The sequence below is a fragment of the Theropithecus gelada genome, chromosome 1 (assembly GCF_003255815.1).
Source record: "Theropithecus gelada isolate Dixy chromosome 1, Tgel_1.0, whole genome shotgun sequence".
Taxonomy (NCBI): Eukaryota; Metazoa; Chordata; class Mammalia; order Primates; family Cercopithecidae; genus Theropithecus; species Theropithecus gelada.
The window spans coordinates 168204719-168227325 of NC_037668.1; the positions used below are offsets into that span (position 1 = coordinate 168204719).

At 35.2% G+C, this 22607-nt stretch overlaps 1 protein-coding gene across 1 annotated transcript in view; it reads left to right on the forward strand.

Moving 5' to 3' along the window:
• The window catches only part of DENND1B (DENN domain containing 1B), a 273717-nt gene that overhangs the window by 211420 nt on the left and 39690 nt on the right, over positions 1–22607 (forward strand). The window contains exon 16 of the mRNA XM_025365141.1: positions 21823–21913. Within this exon, the coding sequence (XP_025220926.1) occupies positions 21823–21913 (91 nt within the window). The remainder of the gene's footprint in view (positions 1–21822; positions 21914–22607) is intronic.

Sequence of the window (22607 nt, forward strand, 5' to 3'; positions counted from 1 at the left end):
GGGATGAAGCCTGCTTGATCATGGTGGATAAGCTTTTTGATGTGCTGCTGGATTTGGTTTGCCAGTGTTTTATTGTGTATTTTCGCATCAATGTTCGTCAGAGATCTTGGTCTAAAATTCTCTTTTTTTTGTTGTATCTCTGTCAGGCTTTGGTATCAGGATGATGCTGGCCTCATAAAATGAGTTAGGGAGGATTCCCTCATTTTCTATTGATTGGAATAGTTTCAGAAGGAATGGTATCAGCTCCTCTTTGTACCTTGACTGTGAATACATCTGGTCCTGGACTTTTTTGGTTGGTAGGCTATGAATTATTGCCTCAATTTCAGAGCCTGTTATTGGTCTAGTCAGAGATTCAACTTCTTCCTGGTTTAGTCTTGGGAGGATGTATGTGTCCAGGAATTTATCCATTTCTTCTAGATTTTCTAGTTTATTTCCATAGAGGTGTCCATAGTATTCTCTGATGGTAGTTTGTATTTCTGTGGGATCAGTGGTGATATCCCCTTTATCATTTTTTATTGTGTCTATTTGATTCTTCTCTCTTTTCTTCTCTTTAGTCTTGCTAGCAGTCTCTCAGTTTTGTTGATCTTTTCAAAAAACCAGCTCTTGGACTCATTGATTTTTTTGAGTTTTTTTGTGTCTCTATCTTTTTCAGTTCTGCTCTGATCTTAGTTATTTCTTGCCTTCTGCTAGTTTTTGAATGTGTTTGCTCTTGCTTCTCTAGTTCTTTTAATTGTGATGTTAGGGTGTCAATTTTAGATCTTTCCTGCTTTCTCTTGTGGGCATTTAGTGCTACAAATTTCCCTCTACACACTGTTTTAAATGTGTCCCCGAGATTCTGGTATGTTGTGTCTTTATTGTCATTGGTTTCAAAGAACATCTTTATTTCTGCCTTCATTTCGTTATGTACCCAGCAGTCATTCGGGAGCAGGCTGTTCCGTTTCCCTGTAGTTGTGCGGTTTTGAGGGAGTTTCTTAATCCTGAGTTTGTATTTGATTGCACTGTGGTCTGAGAGACAGTTTGTTGTGATTTCTGTGTTTTACATTTGCTGCGGAGTGCTTTACTTCCAATTATGTGATCAATTTTGAAATAAGTGTGATGTGGTGCTGAGAAGAATGTATATTCTGTTGATTTGGGGTGGATAGTTCTGTAGATGTGTATTAGGTCCACTTGTTGCAGAGCTGAGTTCAAGTCCTGGATATCCTTTTTAACCTTCTGTCTCGTTGATCTGTCTAATAATGACAGTGTGGTGTTAAAGTCTCCCATTATTATTATGTGGGATTCTAAGCCTCTTTGTAAGTCTCTAAGGACTTGCTTTATGCACCTGGGTGCTCCCATATTGGGTGCATTTATATTTAGGATAGTTAGCTCTTCTTGTTGAATTGATCCCTTTACCATTATGTAATGGCCTTCTTTGTCTCTTTTGATCTTTGTTGGTTTAAAGTCCGTTTTAACAGAGACTAGGATTGCAACCCCTGCTTTTTTTTTTTTTTTTTTTTTTTTTTTTTTTTTGCTTTGCATTTGCTTGGTAGATATTCCTCCATCCCTTTATTTTGTGCCTATGTGTGTCTCTGCACATGAGATGGGTCTCCTGAAAACAGTACACTGATGGGTCTTGACTCGTTATCCAATTTGCCAGTCTGTGTCTTTTAATTGGGGCATTTAGCCCATTTACATTTAAGGTTAATATTGTTGTGTGTGAATTTGATCCTGTCATTATGATGTTAGCTGGTTATTTTGCTCATCAGTTGATGCAATTTCTTCCTAGCATCAATCGTCTTTACATTTTGGCATGTTTTTGCAGTGACTGGTACCGGTTGTTCCTTTCTATGTTTATTGCTTCCTTCAGGAGCTCTTGTAAGGCAGGCCTGGTGGTGACAAAATCTCTCAGCATTTGCTTGTCTGTAAAGGATTTTATTTCTCCTTCACTTATGAAGCTTAGTTTGGCTGGATGTGAAATTCTGGATTGAAAATTCTTTTCTTTAAGAATGTTGAATATTGGCCCCCACTCTCTTCTGGCTTATAGGGTTTCTGTCAAGAGGCCCACTGTTAGTCTGATGGACTTCCCTTTGTGGGTAATCCAGCCTTTCCGTCTGGGTGCTCTTGACATTTTTTCCTTCATTTCAACCTTGGTGAATCTGACAATTATGTGTCTTGGGGTTGCTGTTCTTGAGGATTATCTTTGTGATGTTCTCTGTATTTCCTGAATTTGAATGTTGGCATGCCTTGCTAGGTTGGGGAAGTTCTCCTGGATAATATCCTGAAGAGTGTTTTGCAACTTGGTTCCATTCTCCCTGTCAGCTTCAGGTACACCAATCAAATGTGAATTTGGTCTTTTTATAGTCCCATATTTCTTGGAGGCTTTTTTGTTTCTTTTTACTCTTTTTTCTCTAAACTTGTCTTGTCACTTTATTTCATTAATTTGATCTTCAATCACTGATATCCTTCTTCCTCTTGATCCTATCAGCTATTGAAGCTAATGCATGCATCACGAAGTTCTCATACCGTAGTTTTCAGCTCCATCAGGTCATTTTAGGTCTTCTCTACAGTGCTTATTCTTGTTAGCCATTCATCTAACCTTTTTTCAAGGTTTTTAGCTTCCTTGTGATGGGTTAGAACATGCCTCCTTTAGCTCAGAGGTGTTTGTTATTACCGACCTTCTGAAGCCTTCTGCTGTCAACTCGTCAAAGTTATTCTACGTCCATCTTTGTTCCGTTGCTGGCGAGGAGCTGTGATCCTTCGTAGGAGAAGAGGCACTCTCCTCTTTTAGAATTTTCAGCTTTTCTGCTCTGGTTTCTCCCCATCTTTGTGGTTTTATCTACCTTTGGTCTTTGATGTTGGTTACCTACAGATGGAGTTTTGGTGTGGATGTCCTTTTTGTTGATGTTGATGCTGTTCCTTTCTATTTGTTAGTTTTCCTTTTAACAGTCAGTTCCCTCAGCTGCAGGTCTGTTGAATTTTGCTAGAGGTCTACTCCAGAGCCTGTTTGCCTGGGTATCAATAGTGGAGGCTGCAGAACAGCAAATATTGCAGAACAGCAAATATTGCTGCCTGATCTTCCTCTGGAAGCTTCATCCCAGCGGGGTACCTGCCTGTATGAGGTGTCTGTTGGCCCCTACTGGGAGGTGTCTCCCAGTTAGGCTACAGGGGTTCAGGGACCCGCTTGAGGAGGCAGTCTGTCCATTCTCAGAGCTCAAATGCCATGCTGGGAGAACCACTGAGAGCTCAAATGCTGAGCTGGGAGCTCTCTTCAGAGCTGTCTGACACGTTTAAGTCTGCAGAAGTTTCTGCTGCCTGTTTTTCTGCTATTCCCTGCCCACGGAGGTAGAGTCTATATAGGCAGTAGGCCTTGCTGAGATGCAGTGACCTCTGCCCAGTTCGAGCTTCCTGGCCCCTTTAATTACCTATTCAAGCCTCAGCAATGATGGATGCCCCTCCCCTCGCCAGCCTGCTGCCTCACAGGTCAATCTCAGACTGCTGCGCTAGCAGTGAGCAAGGCTCCCTGGGCGTGGGACCCACTGAGCCAGGCACAGAAGAGACTCTCCTGGTCTGCCGATTGCTAAGATGGTGGGAAAAGTGCAGTATTCGGGCGGAAGTGCCCCATTTCTCCAGGTACAGTCTGTCACAGTTTCCCTTGGCTAGGAAAGGGAAATCCCGTGACCCCTTGTACTTCCGGGCGAGGTGATGCCCTGCCCTGCTTTGGCTTGCCCTCTGTGGGCTGTACCCACTGTCCAACCAGTCCCAATGAGATGAACCATGTACCTCAGTTGGAAATGCAGAAATCACCCATCTTCTGCATTGATCTCACTGGGAGCTGCAGACTGGAGCTGTTCCTGTTTGGCCATCTTGGAAGCGATCCCTCCTTTAGATTTTTATTCATGTCTCCCTTGTAGCATTTATCCCATATTATTGTAATTTCTCTTTTTAATATGTAGTTTCACCTCTCTAAAGTCTTCCCTGAGTGTCCCTCCCCCTCACTAAGTCTGTACTCTTTTTTTTTCTGTGCGTATATTAGTTTGAACACATTTTATTTGTTTATCCACTCTAACAATTACATATGGATTATTATTTTGTGTCAGGTACTGCTACACCAAGCACTTGAGATTCAGAGATGTGTAGCCTTCTCTTATGAAGCTGGTATTTCTAGTGAAGGAAATGGGTTAACAAACAAACAAACAAATAGCAAATAAGAAAAATACCAGTGAGCAAAAAGTTCAGAGTATATGAGACATTGACTGGATGGCCAATTTAGATTGAGTGACCAGAAAAGGCACTACTGGAAAGGTGATATTTAAGCTACGTCTAAAGAAGGAATCAGTTTTGAGATATGAAAAGAAGAACATCATTACAGGTAGAGGGAATTGCTGTTACAAAGACGCAAAGGAGGGAAAGAATTTGGCATTTTCTAAGATCAGAATAAATGAAATGTGGTCATGGAAAAGAATTGTACTAAATGAGGTTAGAATGGCATAAAAGGGACAGATCATCCAAGGCTTTGAAGGCATAAGGAGTTTACCTTTTATTTGAAATGGAACAGTATGCTATAGGGAAGTTTTAGCTAGGACATGATTGGGTCTGATCTATATTTTATAAAGGTTGCCCAGATTACTATGTTCAAGGAGAGAGAGGTAGCAGAAGTCCAATTATAAGGCTTTTGCAGTTGTCCAGAAGAGAAGAGATGGTGGTAGTAAACAAGATGGAGTGAAGCAGGACAAAATTTGTTTATGTTTGTGAGGTAGAATTTTCAACTCTTACTTATGGGTCAGACAGAGTAGAGATAAATAAGAAATCAAAGATAATGCTCATATATGTGTTTTTATATTGACATTTTAAATAACTGTCTTACTCATTTACATAACAATTTTCTAAATAGATTATGAGCCTTTCTAATACTGGGACCATTTATGATTCCATTCTATATATCCAGTTTCTTGCATAGGACCTTGTCAGTATTGGGTGCTAAATAAACTTTAGTCAAATCTCTCCTCAACATGTCTTTTATTATTACACATAAAAAGTGATTTTGAGTACTCAAATATTTGCATATTCCAGTGATAACAACCATAAATAATAAGTAAGGACTCTAAGATTAGGGAGATAGGGAGATTGCTGTTTTATTAAAGGTAACCTCATCATGACCAAAGAGAGCACTAAGATAACATAGTACATTCACTAAAGTGTATAAATTTATAAATTATAATATTAGGGTAAAAATCCTCAAGATCATCCACCTCTAATGAAATTACCATTCCATTTTGTAAGCATGCCCTCAATTCTATCAAGTGTTTATGTAATTTTATTGACATAAATGGAAAAATCTTATTCTTGTTTCTTAAGATTATTCTTACCAGGTAATTGAATAAAAATTTATTTGAAAAGTCTCTGGTGGACTTGGATATCTATATTGTTATTGTGAGGAAACATCTGAGTACTTATTGTTTAATAAAATAAATCCCATATAGTTTTGGAGAGGTTAGATCATTCTCAACTTATCTTTGGTACTTCTTTGGAGACACATTCCCGTGTCATATAAGGACAATTCAATAACCATGGTATAGCCTGGTTTAATTTTTTTTTTTTTTTTTTTTTTTTTTGGAGATATGGGGTCTTGCTGTGTTGCCTAGGCTATTCTTGATCTTCTGACCTCAGGTGATCCTCTCACCTCAGCCTCCTAAAGGTTTGGGGTTACAGGTGTGAACCAGTGTGCCAGATCATGAATTTTTTTTGACAAACGAAAATTGTATATACTTATATATAACATGATGTTCTGATATTGGAATTTGATTATAGAATTAACATCAATTATGATTGTGGAATGACTAAATCAAGCTAAGTAACAAATCAGTTGCCTCATATAATTAACATATTTTGTGGTGAGAACATTTAAAATTTACTCTCCTAGCAATCTTCAAGTATATAACACATAGTTATTAACTATATGTTACAGTTATTAACTGTACTCTCCATGTTGAACAGTAGAATTCCTGAACTTATTATTCCTCTTGTCTAATTAAAATTTTGTCTGCTTTACCCCAACCCCTGGTAACTACCATTCTGTTCTCTGCTTCTCTGAGTTTGACTTTTTTAGTTAAATCATGTGCTATTTGTCTTTTGATGCCTGGCTTATTTCACTTAGCATAATGTCCTCCAGATTCAATCATGTTGTTGCAATTGACAGGATTTTCTTCTTTGTAAAGGGTTAATAGTGTTCCATTGTGTGTGTGTGTGTGTGTATATATATATATATGCACCACATTTTCTTTTTGTATTCATCCATTCATGGATAGTTAGGTTGATTCCATATATTTGTTATTGTTGAGTAATGCTGTATTGAACACGTAATGCAGATAGATCTTCAGCATACTGATTTCATTTCCTTTGGATATATTCCTAGAATTGGAATTGCTGGATCATATAATAGTTCTATTTTTAGTTTTTTGAGAAACTTCCATACTGTTTTCCATAATGGTTATACTAATTTACAGTCCCCCCAGTAATGTACAAGGGTTACCTTTTCTCCACATCCTGGCTAAAACTTATCTCTTGTCTTTTTGATATAAAAATCCTAGCAGGTATGACATGATGCCTCACTGTGGTTTTAATTTGCATTTCTCTGATGATTAGTGATGTTGAACATTTTTTCACTGTTGGCCATTTGTGTGTCTTCTTATGATCAATGTTTTTTCCCCAAATATTTTGCACATTTTTAATTGGGTTATTTGTTTTCTTGTTATTAATTTGTTTGAGTTCTTTATATATTTTGGATATCAATTCCTTATCAGATATAATTTACAAATATTTTCTCCCATTACAGAGATTGTTTCTTCACTCTGTTGTTTCCTTTGTGCAATCATATTTGTCTATTTTTGCTTTTGTTGCCTGTGCTTTTAAAGTCATGATCCAAAATATCTTTGCTCAAACCAATGTTGAGAAGCTTTTCCCCTGTGTTTTCTTCTTGTAGTTTTATAGTTTCAGGTCTTATGTTTGTAAATCCATTTTGAATTGATTTTTACATGTAATCTGAAATAAGTGCCCAATTTTATTCTTCTGCAAATGGATATCCTTCTCCATTTTGTGTTCTTAGCACCTTAGTTGAAGATCAGTTTTTGGGAAATGTATGGATTTATTTCTGGGCTTTCTATTCTATTCCATATGTCCGTATATCTGTTTTTGTGCTAGTACCATGCCATTTTGGTTATTATGGCTTCATAGTATATTTTGAGATCAGATAATGTGATGTCTTCTGCTTTGCTCCTTTTATTCAAGATTGTTTTGTCTATTTGAGGTCTTTTGTGGTTCCATATTAATTTTAGGATAGATTTTTTTATATTTCTGAGAAAAATTTCTTTGGAATATTGGTAGGAATTATATTGAACTGTAGATCCCTTTGGGTAGTATGGATATTTTAGCAATGCTAATTCTTTCATCCATGAACACATGAACATGGAATATTTTTCTATTTATTTTGTCATTTTCAGTTTCTTTTATTAGTGTTATGGCTTTCATTGTATAGGTCTTTCACTTCTGTGGTTAACTTTATTCCCAAGTATTTTTGTATGCTATTGTAAATTTGTTATGTTGCTTTCTTTCTGAATAGTTATTAATTTATAGAAATGCTACTTTTTTATATGTTAATTGTATATCTTGCTACTTTACTGAATTTGCTTATTAGTTCCTACAGTTTTTTTGGTCAAGTCTTTAGAGTTTTCCACATGTAACAACATGCCATCAGCAAACAATTTCCCTCCTCCCTCCCTCTCTCCCTCCCTGCCTGCCTGCCTGCCTTCCCTCCCTGCCTTCCTTCTCTCCCTTTGTCTCCCCTATTTGGATGCCTCTTATTTCTGTTTCCTCATGAATTGCTCTAACTAGGATTTCCACTTCTGTGTTTAAAAGAAGTGGTGAGAGTGAGAACTCTTGTCTTGTTCCTTATCTTAGATGAAAAGTTTTTTAGCTTTTTACCGTTGACTATTATATTAGCTGTGAACTTGTTATATTTTTTCTTTTATTGTGGTGAGAAAAGTTATTTTATACATAATTTGTTAAGTGTTTTCATCAGAAGTGTTGATTTTTCTCAAATGTCTTTCTGCATCTTTTGATGTGATCATAAGGTTTTTGCCGTTTATTCTGTTAATGTGGTATATATCACATTTATTGATTTGTGAATGTTGAACCATCCTTGCATTCCAGGGATAAATCCCACTTGATCATGGTGGATGATGCTTTCAAGGTACTGTTGAATTTGGTTTGCTGGTATTTTGTTGAGGATTTTTGCATCTATGTTTAAGGGACATTGGATGTAATTCTCTCGCTCTCTTTTCTTTTCTTTTCTTTTTTTTTTTTTTTTTTTTGAGTCTCCTTGTCTGGCTTTGGTGTCAGAGTAATGCTGGCCACATAAAATAACTTTGGAAATATTCTCTCCTTTTCAGTTTTTTTTGAAGAGTTTGAGGATTGATATTCTTTAAATGTTTGTTAGAATTCAGCAGTGGAGTCATCAGGTCTGGGGTTTTCTTTGATGGAAGATTTTTGACTACTGATTCAATCTCCTTATTCATTATTTGTTAATTCATAATTCAGTTTTAATAGGTTGTATGTTTCCAGGAATTTATTCATTTCTTCTAGGTTATTCAATTTGTTGCTGTATAATTGTTGAGTATAGTAGACTCTTATGATTCTTTATATTTCTGTAGTATTAGTTGAACTGTGTCCTCTTCCATTTCCAATTTTACTTATTTGATCTTTCTTTCTTTTTTCTTTAGTTAGACTAGCTAAAGGTTTGTCAGTTTAACTTTTCAGAATCTAATGTTCAGTTTCATTGGTCTTTTCTATTGCCTTTCTAGTTTCTATTTCATTTAGTTCTGTTCTAATCTTTATTTACTGTCACTATTTCTGTCTTTATTTACTGTCATTAGTCATTATGATTTACTATCCCTCTAGGAATAAATGAATGAAGAAATGCACATATGCTTGTTGTTCTTGTTTTCTCTGCTTTGAATATCCTGTCTCCATTTTACATTCCACAACTCAGTCTATTCTTTCTTTAAGACCAAGCTCAGATACACCTTTTCTAGGAATTTTTCTTTTACTTCTCACACTTCTATGAATTTCCCTTCTTTTAGCACCATATGGTATTTGTTGGTTTGTTTGGCTCCTTCTTGTGTCGTAGATTCTGTAAAAACAAGGATCGTGTTTTAAGTGTTTTTGTATCCTAATAGCTGATACATAATAGGCATTTGGCATTATTAAATAAATAAATGAAAAGTTGATGAGTGGTTCCCTATTATAAGGAATATGCATGGAAATATTTGACAATTTTAGTAGATGAAGAGTTTATGAAAATTAATATAATGAAACTTATCTAAGAGCTGTATGAAGATTATAGGAGTCAAGTGTTACTGTATTTTAAATAAAATGATATCTACAATTTTAAACTTGGAGTCACATAATGGTGTAGCATGTAGAAGTGGAAATTCTGTGAGATCCTGAGCACATGCTGTGTATTGTGCTGTGATCTACTTTCCCTGACATCATAAGATGTTGAATAAAAGGAGTGGGACCAAAGCAAAATATTTCCTTTTATGTTAGCTACAGATTTTTGGAAGATATTTAAAAACTTTTAACATAAACAGTTGTTATGTATTGCTACATTTTCATATTATTCTTTTTCATGATAGTGATTCATGGTATGTAATCTATAGCTAATGTCAGCACATGTATTACTAATAAATAAAGATTCAACAGTTTTGGAGTGTTAAGAAAGATTTGAATTATGAATAGATGGGAGATAGTAATTGCATCAAGCATATATTTTATAACATGAAAAAATGATAAAATGTAATATGACATGGGGGAATATAGAGACTTAATGACAGAAAGAAGAAATGTACAAGAGGAGACAATTTATCAGGATAAAGGATACTTTTTTTCCCCCAGCATCTCTTGTTAACTGATTTCAAGTAATATCCTAAATAGAGTTTCTCAGAGTGGGGTCTCAGACTGCTTGCTCCTTCTGGTAAGACTGACTTACCTGGAGAGCCTGTTAAACATGCATATTTTTGAGTCTCACCTTAAAAACTAATGATTCAAGAGGCCTGGACTAAAGCCCAGAAATACACATTATTAATGAAATGCCATAAAAAGTAAGAACACTAAAATTTAAGAACACTTTTTAAGTATTCTTTACTCATACCTCGGAGATACTGTGGGTTCAGTTCCAGACCACTGCAATAAAGTGAATATTGCAATAAAGTGAATCATACAAAGTTTTTTGTTTCCCAGTGCATATAAAAGTTATGTTTATACTGTCCTGTAGTCTATTAAGTGTGTAATAGCATTATGTCTAAAAAATGTACACACCTTAATTGAAAAATACCTTATTACTAAAATATGGTAATGGTAATCTGAACTTTTAACAAATTATCATTCTTTTTTGCTGGTGGAAGTTCTTGCCTCAGTATTGATGGCTGCTGAGAGATTAGGGAGGTGGCTCTAGAAGGTTGGGGTGGTTGTCTTGTTCTTAAAATAAGACTGCAACAAAATTTCCCACATCAATTGATTCCTACTTTCATGGTAGATTTCTGTGTAGCATATAGTGCTATTTGATAGCATTTTATCCACAGTAGAACTTCTTTCAAAATTGGAGTCAATCTTCTCAAACCCTTCTGCTGCTTAACCAACTAAGTTTATGTAATATTCTAAATTCGTTATTGTCAACACTCTTCAGAGCATCTTCACCAGGAGTAGATTTCATGTCATGAAATGGCTTTCTTTCCTCATCCATAAGAAGTAACTCCTCATCTGTTCAGGTTTTATTATGATATTATAGCAATTTAGTCACATATTCAGGTTTCACTTAGAATTCTAGTTTGCTTGCTATTTCCACCACATCTGCAGTTGCTTCCTCTAAGAAGTCTTGGATCCCTTCAAGTCATCCATGAGAGCTGGTTGGAATCAACTTTTTCCAAACTCTTGTTAATGTTGCTCTTTTGACCTCTTCCTATGGATCATGAATGTTCTTAATGACATCTAGAATGGTACCTCCTTTCTAGAAGGTTTTCAATTTACTTTGCCCAGATTTATTGGAAGAATAACTACCTATGGTAGCTGTAGCCTTAATGAAATGTATTTCTTAAATAATAAGACTTGAACGTCAGAATTACTCCTTGATCCATGGATTGCAGAATGAATATTGTTTTAGCAGGCATGAAAACAACAGTAATCTCCTTTTATATCTCTATTAGAGTTTCTTGGGTGGCCACGTGCATTGTCAGTGAGCAGTCATGTTTTGAAAGGAGTCTTTGTTTCTGCGCAGCAGATCTCAACAGTGGGCTTAGAATGTTCAGTAAAACATGGTGTAAGCAGATGTATTGTCATCCAGACTTTGTTTTGTTTATAGAGCACAGGCAGAGTAGACTCAGCATAATTCGTAAGGGCCCTAGGATTTTTTAAATGGCAAATGAGCATTGGCTTCCATTAAAGTCACCAGCTGCATTATTGCCTAACCAGAGAGTTGGCCTGTCCTTTGAAACTTTGAAGCCTTGAAGCCAGGCATTGACTTCTCTTCTCTAGCTATGAATGTCTTGGATGATATCTTCTTCTGATAGAAGGTTGTTTCATCTTCATTGGGAAATGTGTTGTTTAGCCACTTTCTTCAATGATCTTAGCTAGATCTTTTAGATAACTTGCTACAGCTTCTGCATCAGCATTTGCTACTTTACCATGTACTTTTATGTATAGAAATGGCTTCTTTCCTTAAATCTCATAAACCAATGTCTCCTAACTTCATAATTTTCTCCTACAGCTTTCTCACATCTCTCACCCTTCATATAATTGAAGAGACTTAGGACCTTGCTCTGGATTAGGCTTTGGCTTAGGGGAATGTCATGGCTGGTTTGATTTTTTTGTCCAGACCACTCAAACGTTCTCCATCTCAGCAATAAGGCTGTTTCACCTTGTTGTCATTCATGTGGGCACTGCAGTAGCACTTTCTATTTCCTTCAGTAACTTTTCCTTTGCATCCACAACTTGGCTAACTGCTTGGTGCAAGAGGCCTGGCTTTCAGGCGGTCTCAGTTTTTGACATGCCTTCCTCACAAGCTTCATCATTTTTAGCTTTTTCACTTGGATGTGTGGAGGTCATTGTAAGGTTATTAATTAGGGAATAGGGAAGCCTGAGGAGAGAGAGAGAGAGAGATGGGAGAATAACCAATCAGTGGAGCAGTCAGGACACACACAACATTTATCAATTAAGCTTGCTGACTAATGTGGGGGTGATTCCTGGTGCCCTAAAACAAATACAATAATTACATCAAAGGTCACTGATCACAGACTACCATAACAACTCTAATTATATAATATAATTGTATAATTCTAATATAATTATAATGAAAAAGTTTGAAATATTTCAAGACTTTCCAAAATATGACACAGGGACACAAAGTAAGCAGATGCTGTTGGAAAAAGTGGCACTGATAGACTGGCTCAATGGAGGGTTGCCACAAACCTTCAATTTGTAAAAGCTGTCTTTGAAGTGCAGTAAAGTGAAGTTCAGTTAAATGAGACATGCCTGTATCCATTTTATAATAGGCAGTGTTTTGTGTGGGATACATCAGAGAACAAAGAAGGAGACAATCTCTGACTTTGTGAAGCTTTTATTTCTAATAACAAATTATAATTTTAAAATAATGTTGATCTTCAAAGGTCAGAAGTTCTATGGGAAAGTAAATAGAACAGGGTATGGTAAATAGGGACTACCAGAGGTGAGGGTAGGATTACAATTTAAAATAATATAGTCAATGTAGATTTCCTGGAATATGTGTCACTTCAGCAATATCCTGTGGGGTGGCCAAAAGTGGAAACAGAGAGAAAGAAGATCTAGAAGATTATTACTATCATCTAGGTGAGAAATTGATGGCAGTGTGGAACTGTTGATTGAAGATATGAGATTTGGTCAGAATATGGGTTTATTTTATAAATAAAGCCAATAGATATTCTGAGGAATTTGATATAAAGATGAGAGAAAGCAGAGTCATGGATGATTCCATGTTATCTCATCTGAGAAACTGGAAGAAAATATTTGTCTCAATTAAAATTGAGATGGGGAAGATTGTGGGCAGAAGATGATTTCATCAAGCAGAACAAGAGTTGAATTTCAGACATATTAATTCAAGATGTCTACTGGAGATGCAAGCAGGATATTGATTAGGCAAGTGGATGGATAAAGGAGGGGAGAAAACTGGACTGGAGGTATAAATTTTGGAGTCATCAGCATATAGGTAGAATTTAAAGCCATCAGCCTGTAGATTGGGTGAGATTACCAAAGGAAAAAGCGTAAATAGAAATGATAAGAAAGTAGCATAAGAGGGCACTAGCAATGGAGGCTGTGAAAGTAGATGAACAATTAGGTAGACAGAAACCACAAGAGTACTTTACATTAGCAGCCAACAAGAATACCAAAGAGGGAGGGATCAACACTGTCAAATGCTCATGACAGGCTAATTAAAACAAGGACCTGGAATTGATTACTGGATTTAGTACCCATGGATATATGATGACCTTAGCAAGAGCAATTTTGCTGATGTGGTGAGATAGAAATTGTGATTGAAGCATGAGAGGAGAGGACATAGACACAAAGTACTGACAGCTCTTTTGAATTTTATTGTGAAGAATAGAATAGCACATAACTAGAGAAGTAAGTGAGGTCAAGAGAAGAAGTAACCTGTTTGTATGCTGCTGGGAAGATCTAGTTAAGAAAACTATATTCAGAAGAGAAAAGGAAAAATTGTTAGAAAAGTTAGTCTTTACAATGAGCACAGGCAATTTATTCATAACAGGAGAAAAGACAGTCTGTGAGCACAGATGGAGGAGATAGGTAAATGTGTGACTTACAGCTTGTAGAATTTCTCTTTTAATTACTTCAGTTTTCTCTTTTTTGGTGAAATTAGGAAGCAAGATCATCAACTGAAAGAGAATGGGAGAGGTCATTAAACATTTAAGGAGAAAGAAGATAGGACATTGTGAAATGGGTGGGGAGAGTGAATGGAGTGACTGCAGAGTAAAATAGAATTGGTTGGTATTCAAATCCTATTGGAGGTTGAAGTTTATAAATTTTGAGTGAGAATAGTCATTATGGCTGGTGGGATTTTCTCCTGATACTTGGAGCCTCCCACAGGCCTACTGAGTACGTGTGCCTGTTCCTACTCCAGTGTAGGTATTTACTCTAGCTACTCCCTTTGCCTGGAATCCTCTTCTCCCATTAAACCTCCTCATGGCTTAAGACTTGGCTTAAATGCTGTCTTCATGAGACCTACCCTGACCACACTGTTTAAAATGGAAAGTTCCTTGCCCTAGATTTCCTAACTTCTCTTATGCAAGTCTATCTTATTCTCTAACACTCATCACCTTCTCACATACTACATTGTTTGTTGTTTCTTATTTCATGCGGTAACTTTCTTCCCCTACCTTCACTAAATGTTTAAGCATCACAGAGGCTTGGATTTTTGCCTGCTTCATTTATTCCTGTATTTCAGGTATCTAGAAAAGTGCCTGGAATACAGCATACATTCAGTTAAATATTCACTGAATAATATAATTAGTTGATTCTTTTGGTCTGGTGATCATAAAGTTCAGCAGACTAAATTCTTTAGCACATTATTTAATGTCAATTGACATATCCTTGAAAGTAGTATTGTTGTCTTATTACAATTATTTTAGGTTATTAGTTTTAATAATACATTGCACTGAATGGGTTCTTAATACTCTTCATAGTGTTTTCCTGTTCGTGATACCACGGTAGTCTAATTTAGTATACAGGAGCCTGATAGTCATCTCATTACCTAATGGCATAAAAATAACAATTTATTTCTGTTCTTTCACATACTTAATTTTCTTGGTTTGAGCTGACCTACCTTACTTATTCCCGCTTGTTATAGGCAGTTTGTGTTTATATATAGCTACTAACTGAATGCCTTGCATTTAGCAGGTGTCTATAAATATCTGTTGATGTAATTTATTGTAACACTTCAGTATAGTTTTCACTAACCTGTCAAGGTCTACTGAACATTTCTAAGAAGAAATATTTAAATTAGACTACTTATTAAAATTTTAGCCCAGAGCATTATATAGAAAGGCAAATTTTAAAGATTCATGGGAAATTAATTTATTTTTGAAAGCAATTTTTTACTGTATTTAAATTTTATCCTTAAAATTGCTGATTGATTTTTGAAACTATTTTTCTCTGGCTCTTAAAACTTGAATCTATTAGTTACCTCTTATCTTTGTACCTAAGAAGGGTTTCTAATGTGAGATAAATTTCTGAGCCATAGTAATGTTTCCTACAGGAAGGAATTTGGGTTTGTAGATTTGTTTATTGTGTTGCTTCAGCACTTCTGCAGCTTTGCTTCAGTAATAAGATTGCCATGTTAGCACAAAAAAAAAAACACTGAATCTTGCTACTTCCTCGGCTTGGCAGAGAATTTTACCACTGCCTCATCTCCCTACTAGAATCTTTTTTATAAAGATTTTTAAAAAAATCAAATATTTCTCTTAAAATAATATTAAAATCCTGAAATTCAATTGTCATAGAGTTTTGATGGAGTGATTATAATTAAATATTTATATAACATATGTCTAGACCACTAAGGGAATTAGAACACTGATAATAGCATAACTTGTTTTAGGATTTTTAGATTCAATGCTGGAAATACACTGACTGGTAAATAATTAGAGATTTGTAAAAGGCATATGACTTTTCTCTTAGAGGACATATACATTCCTACCAGTTTAGTGGCAGATATTTTGAAGTGTAATCTGTGACTTTGATCAAAACACATTCTTTTTATTTTTTGGAAAGAAGCCTCCTATGGAGTCTACTCTTTATGTTACATATTTGAAATCTTCATTTTATATTTAATTATATTTAAAAAATGAATTTGAATAGCGAATGTTAATTTTCATTTAACAATATTACTTACTGAAGTATGTTTAAAGCAACAGATAATTTATTTAAATTGACTCAATGTCCTATTAGGTGGCTATTTGAAGATAAAAACACTTTTAAAAACCTTAGTGACATCAATATCAAAAAGAAGAGCCAGAAGCAGTTTTGCTGCTTGAAAATATTTATCTTGTAACCTGTCACAGTACTTTAAGATCATGTCATAGCAAGTTTGAAAGGAAACCTGCAAACCTGAGTGCCCTCACCCTGGGAGACATTCCTACAATGTAATGGACTGGACTAATTATTAATGATTTTATGTATATTATTTTGATGTAACGGACCCCTGATTGAAAACTAGGGGGTGGCCTCTGGTGTTATGTAATATGTATATTTGTTTTTGTCCATGGTTCCTGGCTCCTAAAATCCTTGACATCTCCAAAAGCAAAAAAGATCATGTCATAAGGATTAGCAAAATCTGGTTCTTGCAATTGTTGATGATTTAGAGGGAATAATGTCATCGATCTTGAGAATTACATATATTATTATTTAAATCAATTTTATATATTTATAATTTATAAAATTATGGAATCCATACTATGGGATAACATCTATGAATTTTTGTAAGATTTCCAATTATGTTATTTATGTTTTGGTGTGATTAATTAACATGTTTAGGTCTAGATTTTAATTTTTTTCTTTTGGAATAAAAAGAAAAATATTAAGATTTATATAAAAGCATCATTTAAAGCAAATTCTTACCTTCTTTTAAAAATCTACTTGCAACCTAATTTTATGTTATATCTGTGTCACTTTAATTGTTATTAACAGTGTTGTCATTACTTATAACCACAAACTAATTCTTTCAAAATTTATGTCTTCCAATTACCTACAGATATGAGGTTACTAAATGATATAGGTAACTGTTTATCAGACAACATGTGATAGCACATTATAGAGTCATAGCTTTTCCAACAGAGATGATTTTTTATTAGTTCACAATTATTTATCTGCATCAGTAACTAAAAATGTTCTTATCTTTTACTATGAAATTCTCCAGAGTTACTAAAGTGGTATAACCATGAACCAACTCCACTTGGGGGAACAATAGCTGTTATTGAATAAAAATAGAAAAAGGTGTTTGAAAAACTGTTAAATTCAGCATTCTACTCATTAATAACACTTTTCAGTTTATTCCTGGGTGTCTATTTATATGCATCTATATACAATATATGTATATGCATGAAATCAATCTTTTGTTATAAGAACAAACATTTTAATTCATTGTGTACATTGGTGTCTGCCACTGACAAGATTGTTTGCAAAGTCAGTGATAACACGTGTCATTTTACTGAGTGATTAATTTCTATTGGCTCAAATCACTAGGTTAGTAAGACAAAGTAGTTACTCATACTCAAAAATGCATAATCAGTAAATAGTTTTGGGATTTATCGCTTTTAGACTTGAACTGTTCCACTTATTTCTGAAATGGATGGATTATTTCTACTAAACATAAAAATGAAAACCTTTTAGCAAGTCTTCTAGTCTTAATCTTTTAGAGCAAATTAAGTCCTTTAAAAGGATGTCTTAGTTTGTTCTATTTGTCAGTAATGTATTACTTTCACTTTATCATTTTGCTTTCACTTTATTTTTTTTAGAAAAATTATAACTAGTCCATCAAATTAGATCACTTTGATTTATAATACTGTGTTACAAATGTGTGCAAGTCAAATTTTGGGTGCATTTTAAACCACCTTTTTAAAAAATTACTATTATATATAGCAAAGATGCCAACATTATAAAAGTTCCTAGCTTTGATCTCAAGATAGAATGAAATGAATTAGTTCTATGCATTATAATTATTTAACTTTAAAACCAGGTAAAATTATATGAACTTCAGCATTGTTAAAGTATACTTCAGTATTTCCACAACATCTCAGTTCAAACTTTATGGCAGGTATTTTGCCAGGTATTGAAGATGCATACACAAGAAAGACTGATCTTCCCTCGGGAAGCTCATAAAAATTTGACAGAGATAGAAAAGGTGATGGTACTGGGGGAAGTGGACTTTATTATTTAGCATTTATTTGGTGTACACAATGCAGACACTTCATAATATTTTAATTAGCTCTTGTAATACCCCATAAGATATTTTTATTACTCCCATTTTACAGAAGGAGAAATAGTCTTAGAGGTGACAAGTGGCCCACGATCATAAAACTAGTAAGTGGCCGAGTTGTGATGCAGGCCTTTTATACTCCACACTCCATGTCGATTTATACTATAGGAAACCTTTTGTATGCCAAGCATAATGAAGATGTGAAAATGGGTAATATATGGTCCCTGTCCTCAAATAGTTCTAAGTTTTGTGAGAACAACTCATGTTCTAAAAAAATCTAAGATTCCATTATTTTAGGCTATGTTTATTTAAACCTATCTTACCACAGTTTCACTCAGAAGCATTAGATGATGATAAAAGGATGATTAAAGCACATTTTCCCATTAATAGTTGTTTTCATTCATTCATTATTTTAGATTCAGAGGTACATGTGTAGGTATGGTACATGGGTATGTTGCATGATGCTGAGGTTTGGGCTTCTAATAATCCCATATCCCAGATAATGAACATAGTACCCAGTAGGTAGTTTTTCAACCTCTGCCCCACTCCCACCTTTCCCCACCATTTGAACTCTCCAGTGTTTATAGTTCCCATCTTTGTGTCCACGTATACCCAATGTTTACTTCCTACTTTTAAGTGAAAACTTGCAGTATTTGGTTTTATTTCTGCATGAATTTGCTTAAGATAAATGGCCTCCAGCATCATTTATTGGTTGCAAATGACATGATTTCATTCTTTTTTATGGCTGCAAAGTATTCCATGGTGTGTATGTACCACATTTTCTTTATCCAGTTTACTGTTAAAAGGCACCTGGGTTGAATCCTTGTCTTTGCTATGTGAATAGTGCTGGGATAAACATACAAATGCAGGTGTCTTTTTGGTGGAATGATTTATTTTCCTTTGGCTATATACCCAATAAGGGGATTGCTGGATCGAATGGTAATTCTATTTTTAGTTCTTTGAGAAATTTCCAAGCTGCTTTTCACAGGGCCTGAACTAATTTGCACTCTCACAGACAGTGCGTAAGTGTTCCCTTTCTCCGTAAACTCGTTAACATCTGTTACTTTTTGACGTTTTAATCATAGTCATTCTGACTGGTGTGAGGTGGTATCTCATTGTGGTTTTGATTTGCATCTCTCTGATGATTAGTGATGTTGAGCATTCTTTCATATGTTTCTTGGCCACTTGTATCTTCTTTTGAGAAGTGTCTGTTCATGTCGTTTGCCCAATTTTTAATGGAGTTACTTGTTTTTTTCTTGTTGGTTTAAGTTTATTATAGCTTCTGGATATTAGTCCTTTGTTGTATGCATAGTTTGCCAGTATTTTCTCCCATTCTGTAGGTTGTCTGTTTACTCCATTGATAGTTTCTTTTGCTGTAAAGAAGCTCTTTAGTTTAATTGGGCCCCAATTGTCAATTTTTGGTTTTGTTACATTTACTTTTGAAAACTTAGTTGTAAGTTATTTGCCCAGGCCAATGTCTGAAAGGGTATTTCCTAGGTTTTCTTCTAGGAAGAAAGGTTTTTAATTTGAGGTCTTACATTTAAGGCTTTAATTCACCTTGAGTTAATTTTTTTATATCTTGAAATGTAGGACTCCAGTTTCATTCTTCTGCATATGTTAGCCAGTTTTCCTGGCACATATATTGAATAGGGTGTCTTTCCCCATTATTTATTTTTGTCAATTTTGTTAAAGATCAGTTGGTTGTAGGTGTGCAGCTTTATTTCAGGGGTCTTTATTCTGTTCCCTTGGTCTGGGTAAACCACATTTTGAACGTGAATCTGTTGATTCATTTTCTATTCTTTCTTCACTTTTTCTGTAAGAGATTTTTGTATCAAAGTCTTATAACTGGTGTGACTTACTGCTATTATCTTCCTCCCCCCCGCAACACATTTTTTTGTTTGTTTGTTTGAGACGGAGTCTTGCTCTCTTGCCAGGCTGGAATGCAGTGGTGCAATCTCGGCTCACTGCAACCTCCACCTCCCAGGTTCAAGCGATTCTTCTGCCTCAGCCTCCTGAGTAGCTGGGACTACAGGCATGCGCCACCATGCCCAGCTTTTAAATATCTATGGAGTCTTGCTTGGTCGCCCAGGCTGGAGTGCAGTGGCACAATCTTGGCTCACTGAAAGCTCCACCTCCCGGATTCACACTATTCTCCTGCCTCAGCCTCCCCAGTAGCTGGGACTACAGGCGCCTGCCACCACGCCTGGCTAATTTTTTTGTATTTTTAGTAGAGATGGAGTTTCACCATGTTAGCCAGGATGGTATGCATCTCCTGACCTCGTGATCTGCCTGCCTCGGCCTCCCAAAGTGCTGGGATTACAGGCGTGAGCCACCATGCCCAGCTTATTAATTATCTTAAATTGCTGCTGAGGAATATTGTATTGTCCTGTACAACTCATCTCAATTAGTTTTGCTCATTAACCATTCAAACAGAAAACCAGGGAAGTATCTGAGTTTTTTTTTTTTTCTTTTTTTTTTTTAAGACCAACTACTTTATTTTAGTTCAGGTAAAATTTAAATTTCTAGGGTAAAAAATTATGGTCAGGATTAGTTAGTTTTTGGATGCAACCGAACATTTTAATCCATCTTCAAGTCCTCCTTGCAAAAAGCATGTAAATCTTTCCTATGTTATCCCCTGCCTCTTAAGCAAGGAAGACTTAAAGATACTTCATCATCATTATGGATGGAGTAAACTACAACGTATCAAATTCTAGGTGCCACAAATCAACAAAATAAAAGGTAACCAAGTGCTAGTAATACGTGTGTGTGTGTGCGCGCACACGCGCATGTGTGTGTGTGTATGTAGAATCATTGATTTTCACCTTGGGTTGGTCATATAAAAATACCCAGGATACTTTTCAAATGCAGCATTAATACCGTGAGATTCTGATATGCTGTGTATGTTGGAACAGGTAAGGATTGGAGCAGGACAGGCAATGGAAGATAGTCTCCAGGGTATTTGGATTTCTGCACTTTGAAAATGATCTTCAGGTGCTTTTGATAGTTTCAGTTTCCCACTCTTCCAACCTCTTTTTTAAGAACACTGAAAAATATCGCCTAAAATAACCTCATGCATATCAAGTCAATATGCATTTACCTCAACTGTATTTAACTTACTAATCATAATTCTTATCATTCAGTGATCACAAATGCCAGGAACTATGAAAGTTGTATTGATTTTATTGTAGATGGTTAAAATTATTTGGTGCTCTGTTATGCATTAGAATATAATAGTTTAGACAAGTAGTGTTTTACTGAATGAAGTTAATAAGCTGAAAAAAAGGTAATGTCTAGTATCTCACAGATACTTGCTGTGTCACATTTCTTAGGTTAATCTAATTTGTTGTTTGCAGCAGCACCATGAGGCAGGTACTGGGAAAACAGGCCTGGCTGGGGAAGACAGAGCCCCTTGAGTAAATGGCTTGGCAAGGCAATAGTACCTTTGTACAAACCCCTCTGCAGAGATTGTGCATTGAGCAACCTTTCCAGAGCCTATGACCTTTACTACTGCACTTTGCTATTTTTTGCTAATAAGTTAGATTTAGAGTCTTTGCTGTACATTTGCGATTTAATTAATTAGCAACTGTTTATTGAGCACCTGTTCTTTCCATTGTTTGAGAATTTTCATGTGTGTGTATATATATACCATATATGTGTAATTTATACAAGAGTTTGTTATTAATGTTTTTGATGTAAGTAAAAATCTAAGCTTATAAAATAAATGTAAAATTAACATTTTATTGGATAACATTTTATTTGATACTTTTTAATTTTAGTTTATCGATGGTCGACTGGCAAAACTAAATGCAGGAAGGGGTTTCTCTGATGTATTTGAAGAAGAGATCACTTCAGGTGGCTTTTGTGGAGGTAAAGACAAGTTACAATATGATTATCCATTTTCTCAAATAACAGTCATCTCAGTCTTTGCACTTGTGTCTCATAAAACCTATTTCATGAACAACTATTTTCTCCTAAATATGGAATGTCTTAAATATATTTTTTTCATCTTATAAAATATATGGTATTAGCTTATTTTGCCTGATATCTGTTACTCAAGGCATTAAGTTGGCCTCATGAATTGGTAGCTCTTGGCCTGGATAATCTCTTAATATTGATGGAAATCAGTAATACAGAAATCCAGTCAACTCGTATCTTCCTGTCTTTCCTTCTGAATAGTAGTATTCTCTGCTAGAAAACTACTAATGATGGTTATTACTGAGTATGAATTTAAGAACTAAAGTTACGATTGGTAATGCAATCCAAAAAGAAAGGTCTGAACACCAAAATTCTTTCTACATATTTAAGTAACTGTATTATTATCTAGATATCTTTACCTTTTTTACTTTATAGATCACTGCAGCATTAGGAAAGTTTCCAGTTTACCATTCCATAAGTACAATTAATCCTTCTAGTGTAAATGTTCAAATAATATTATAATTATCTAGGCAATTAATAACTTACAAACTGATATTTTTGCACGATTGCTGTGGTGTATAGTCTTGACTTGCAGAGCATTTTGCTTGAGTCCTTGAAATGACCTGTTCATTCACTGAGTATTTGC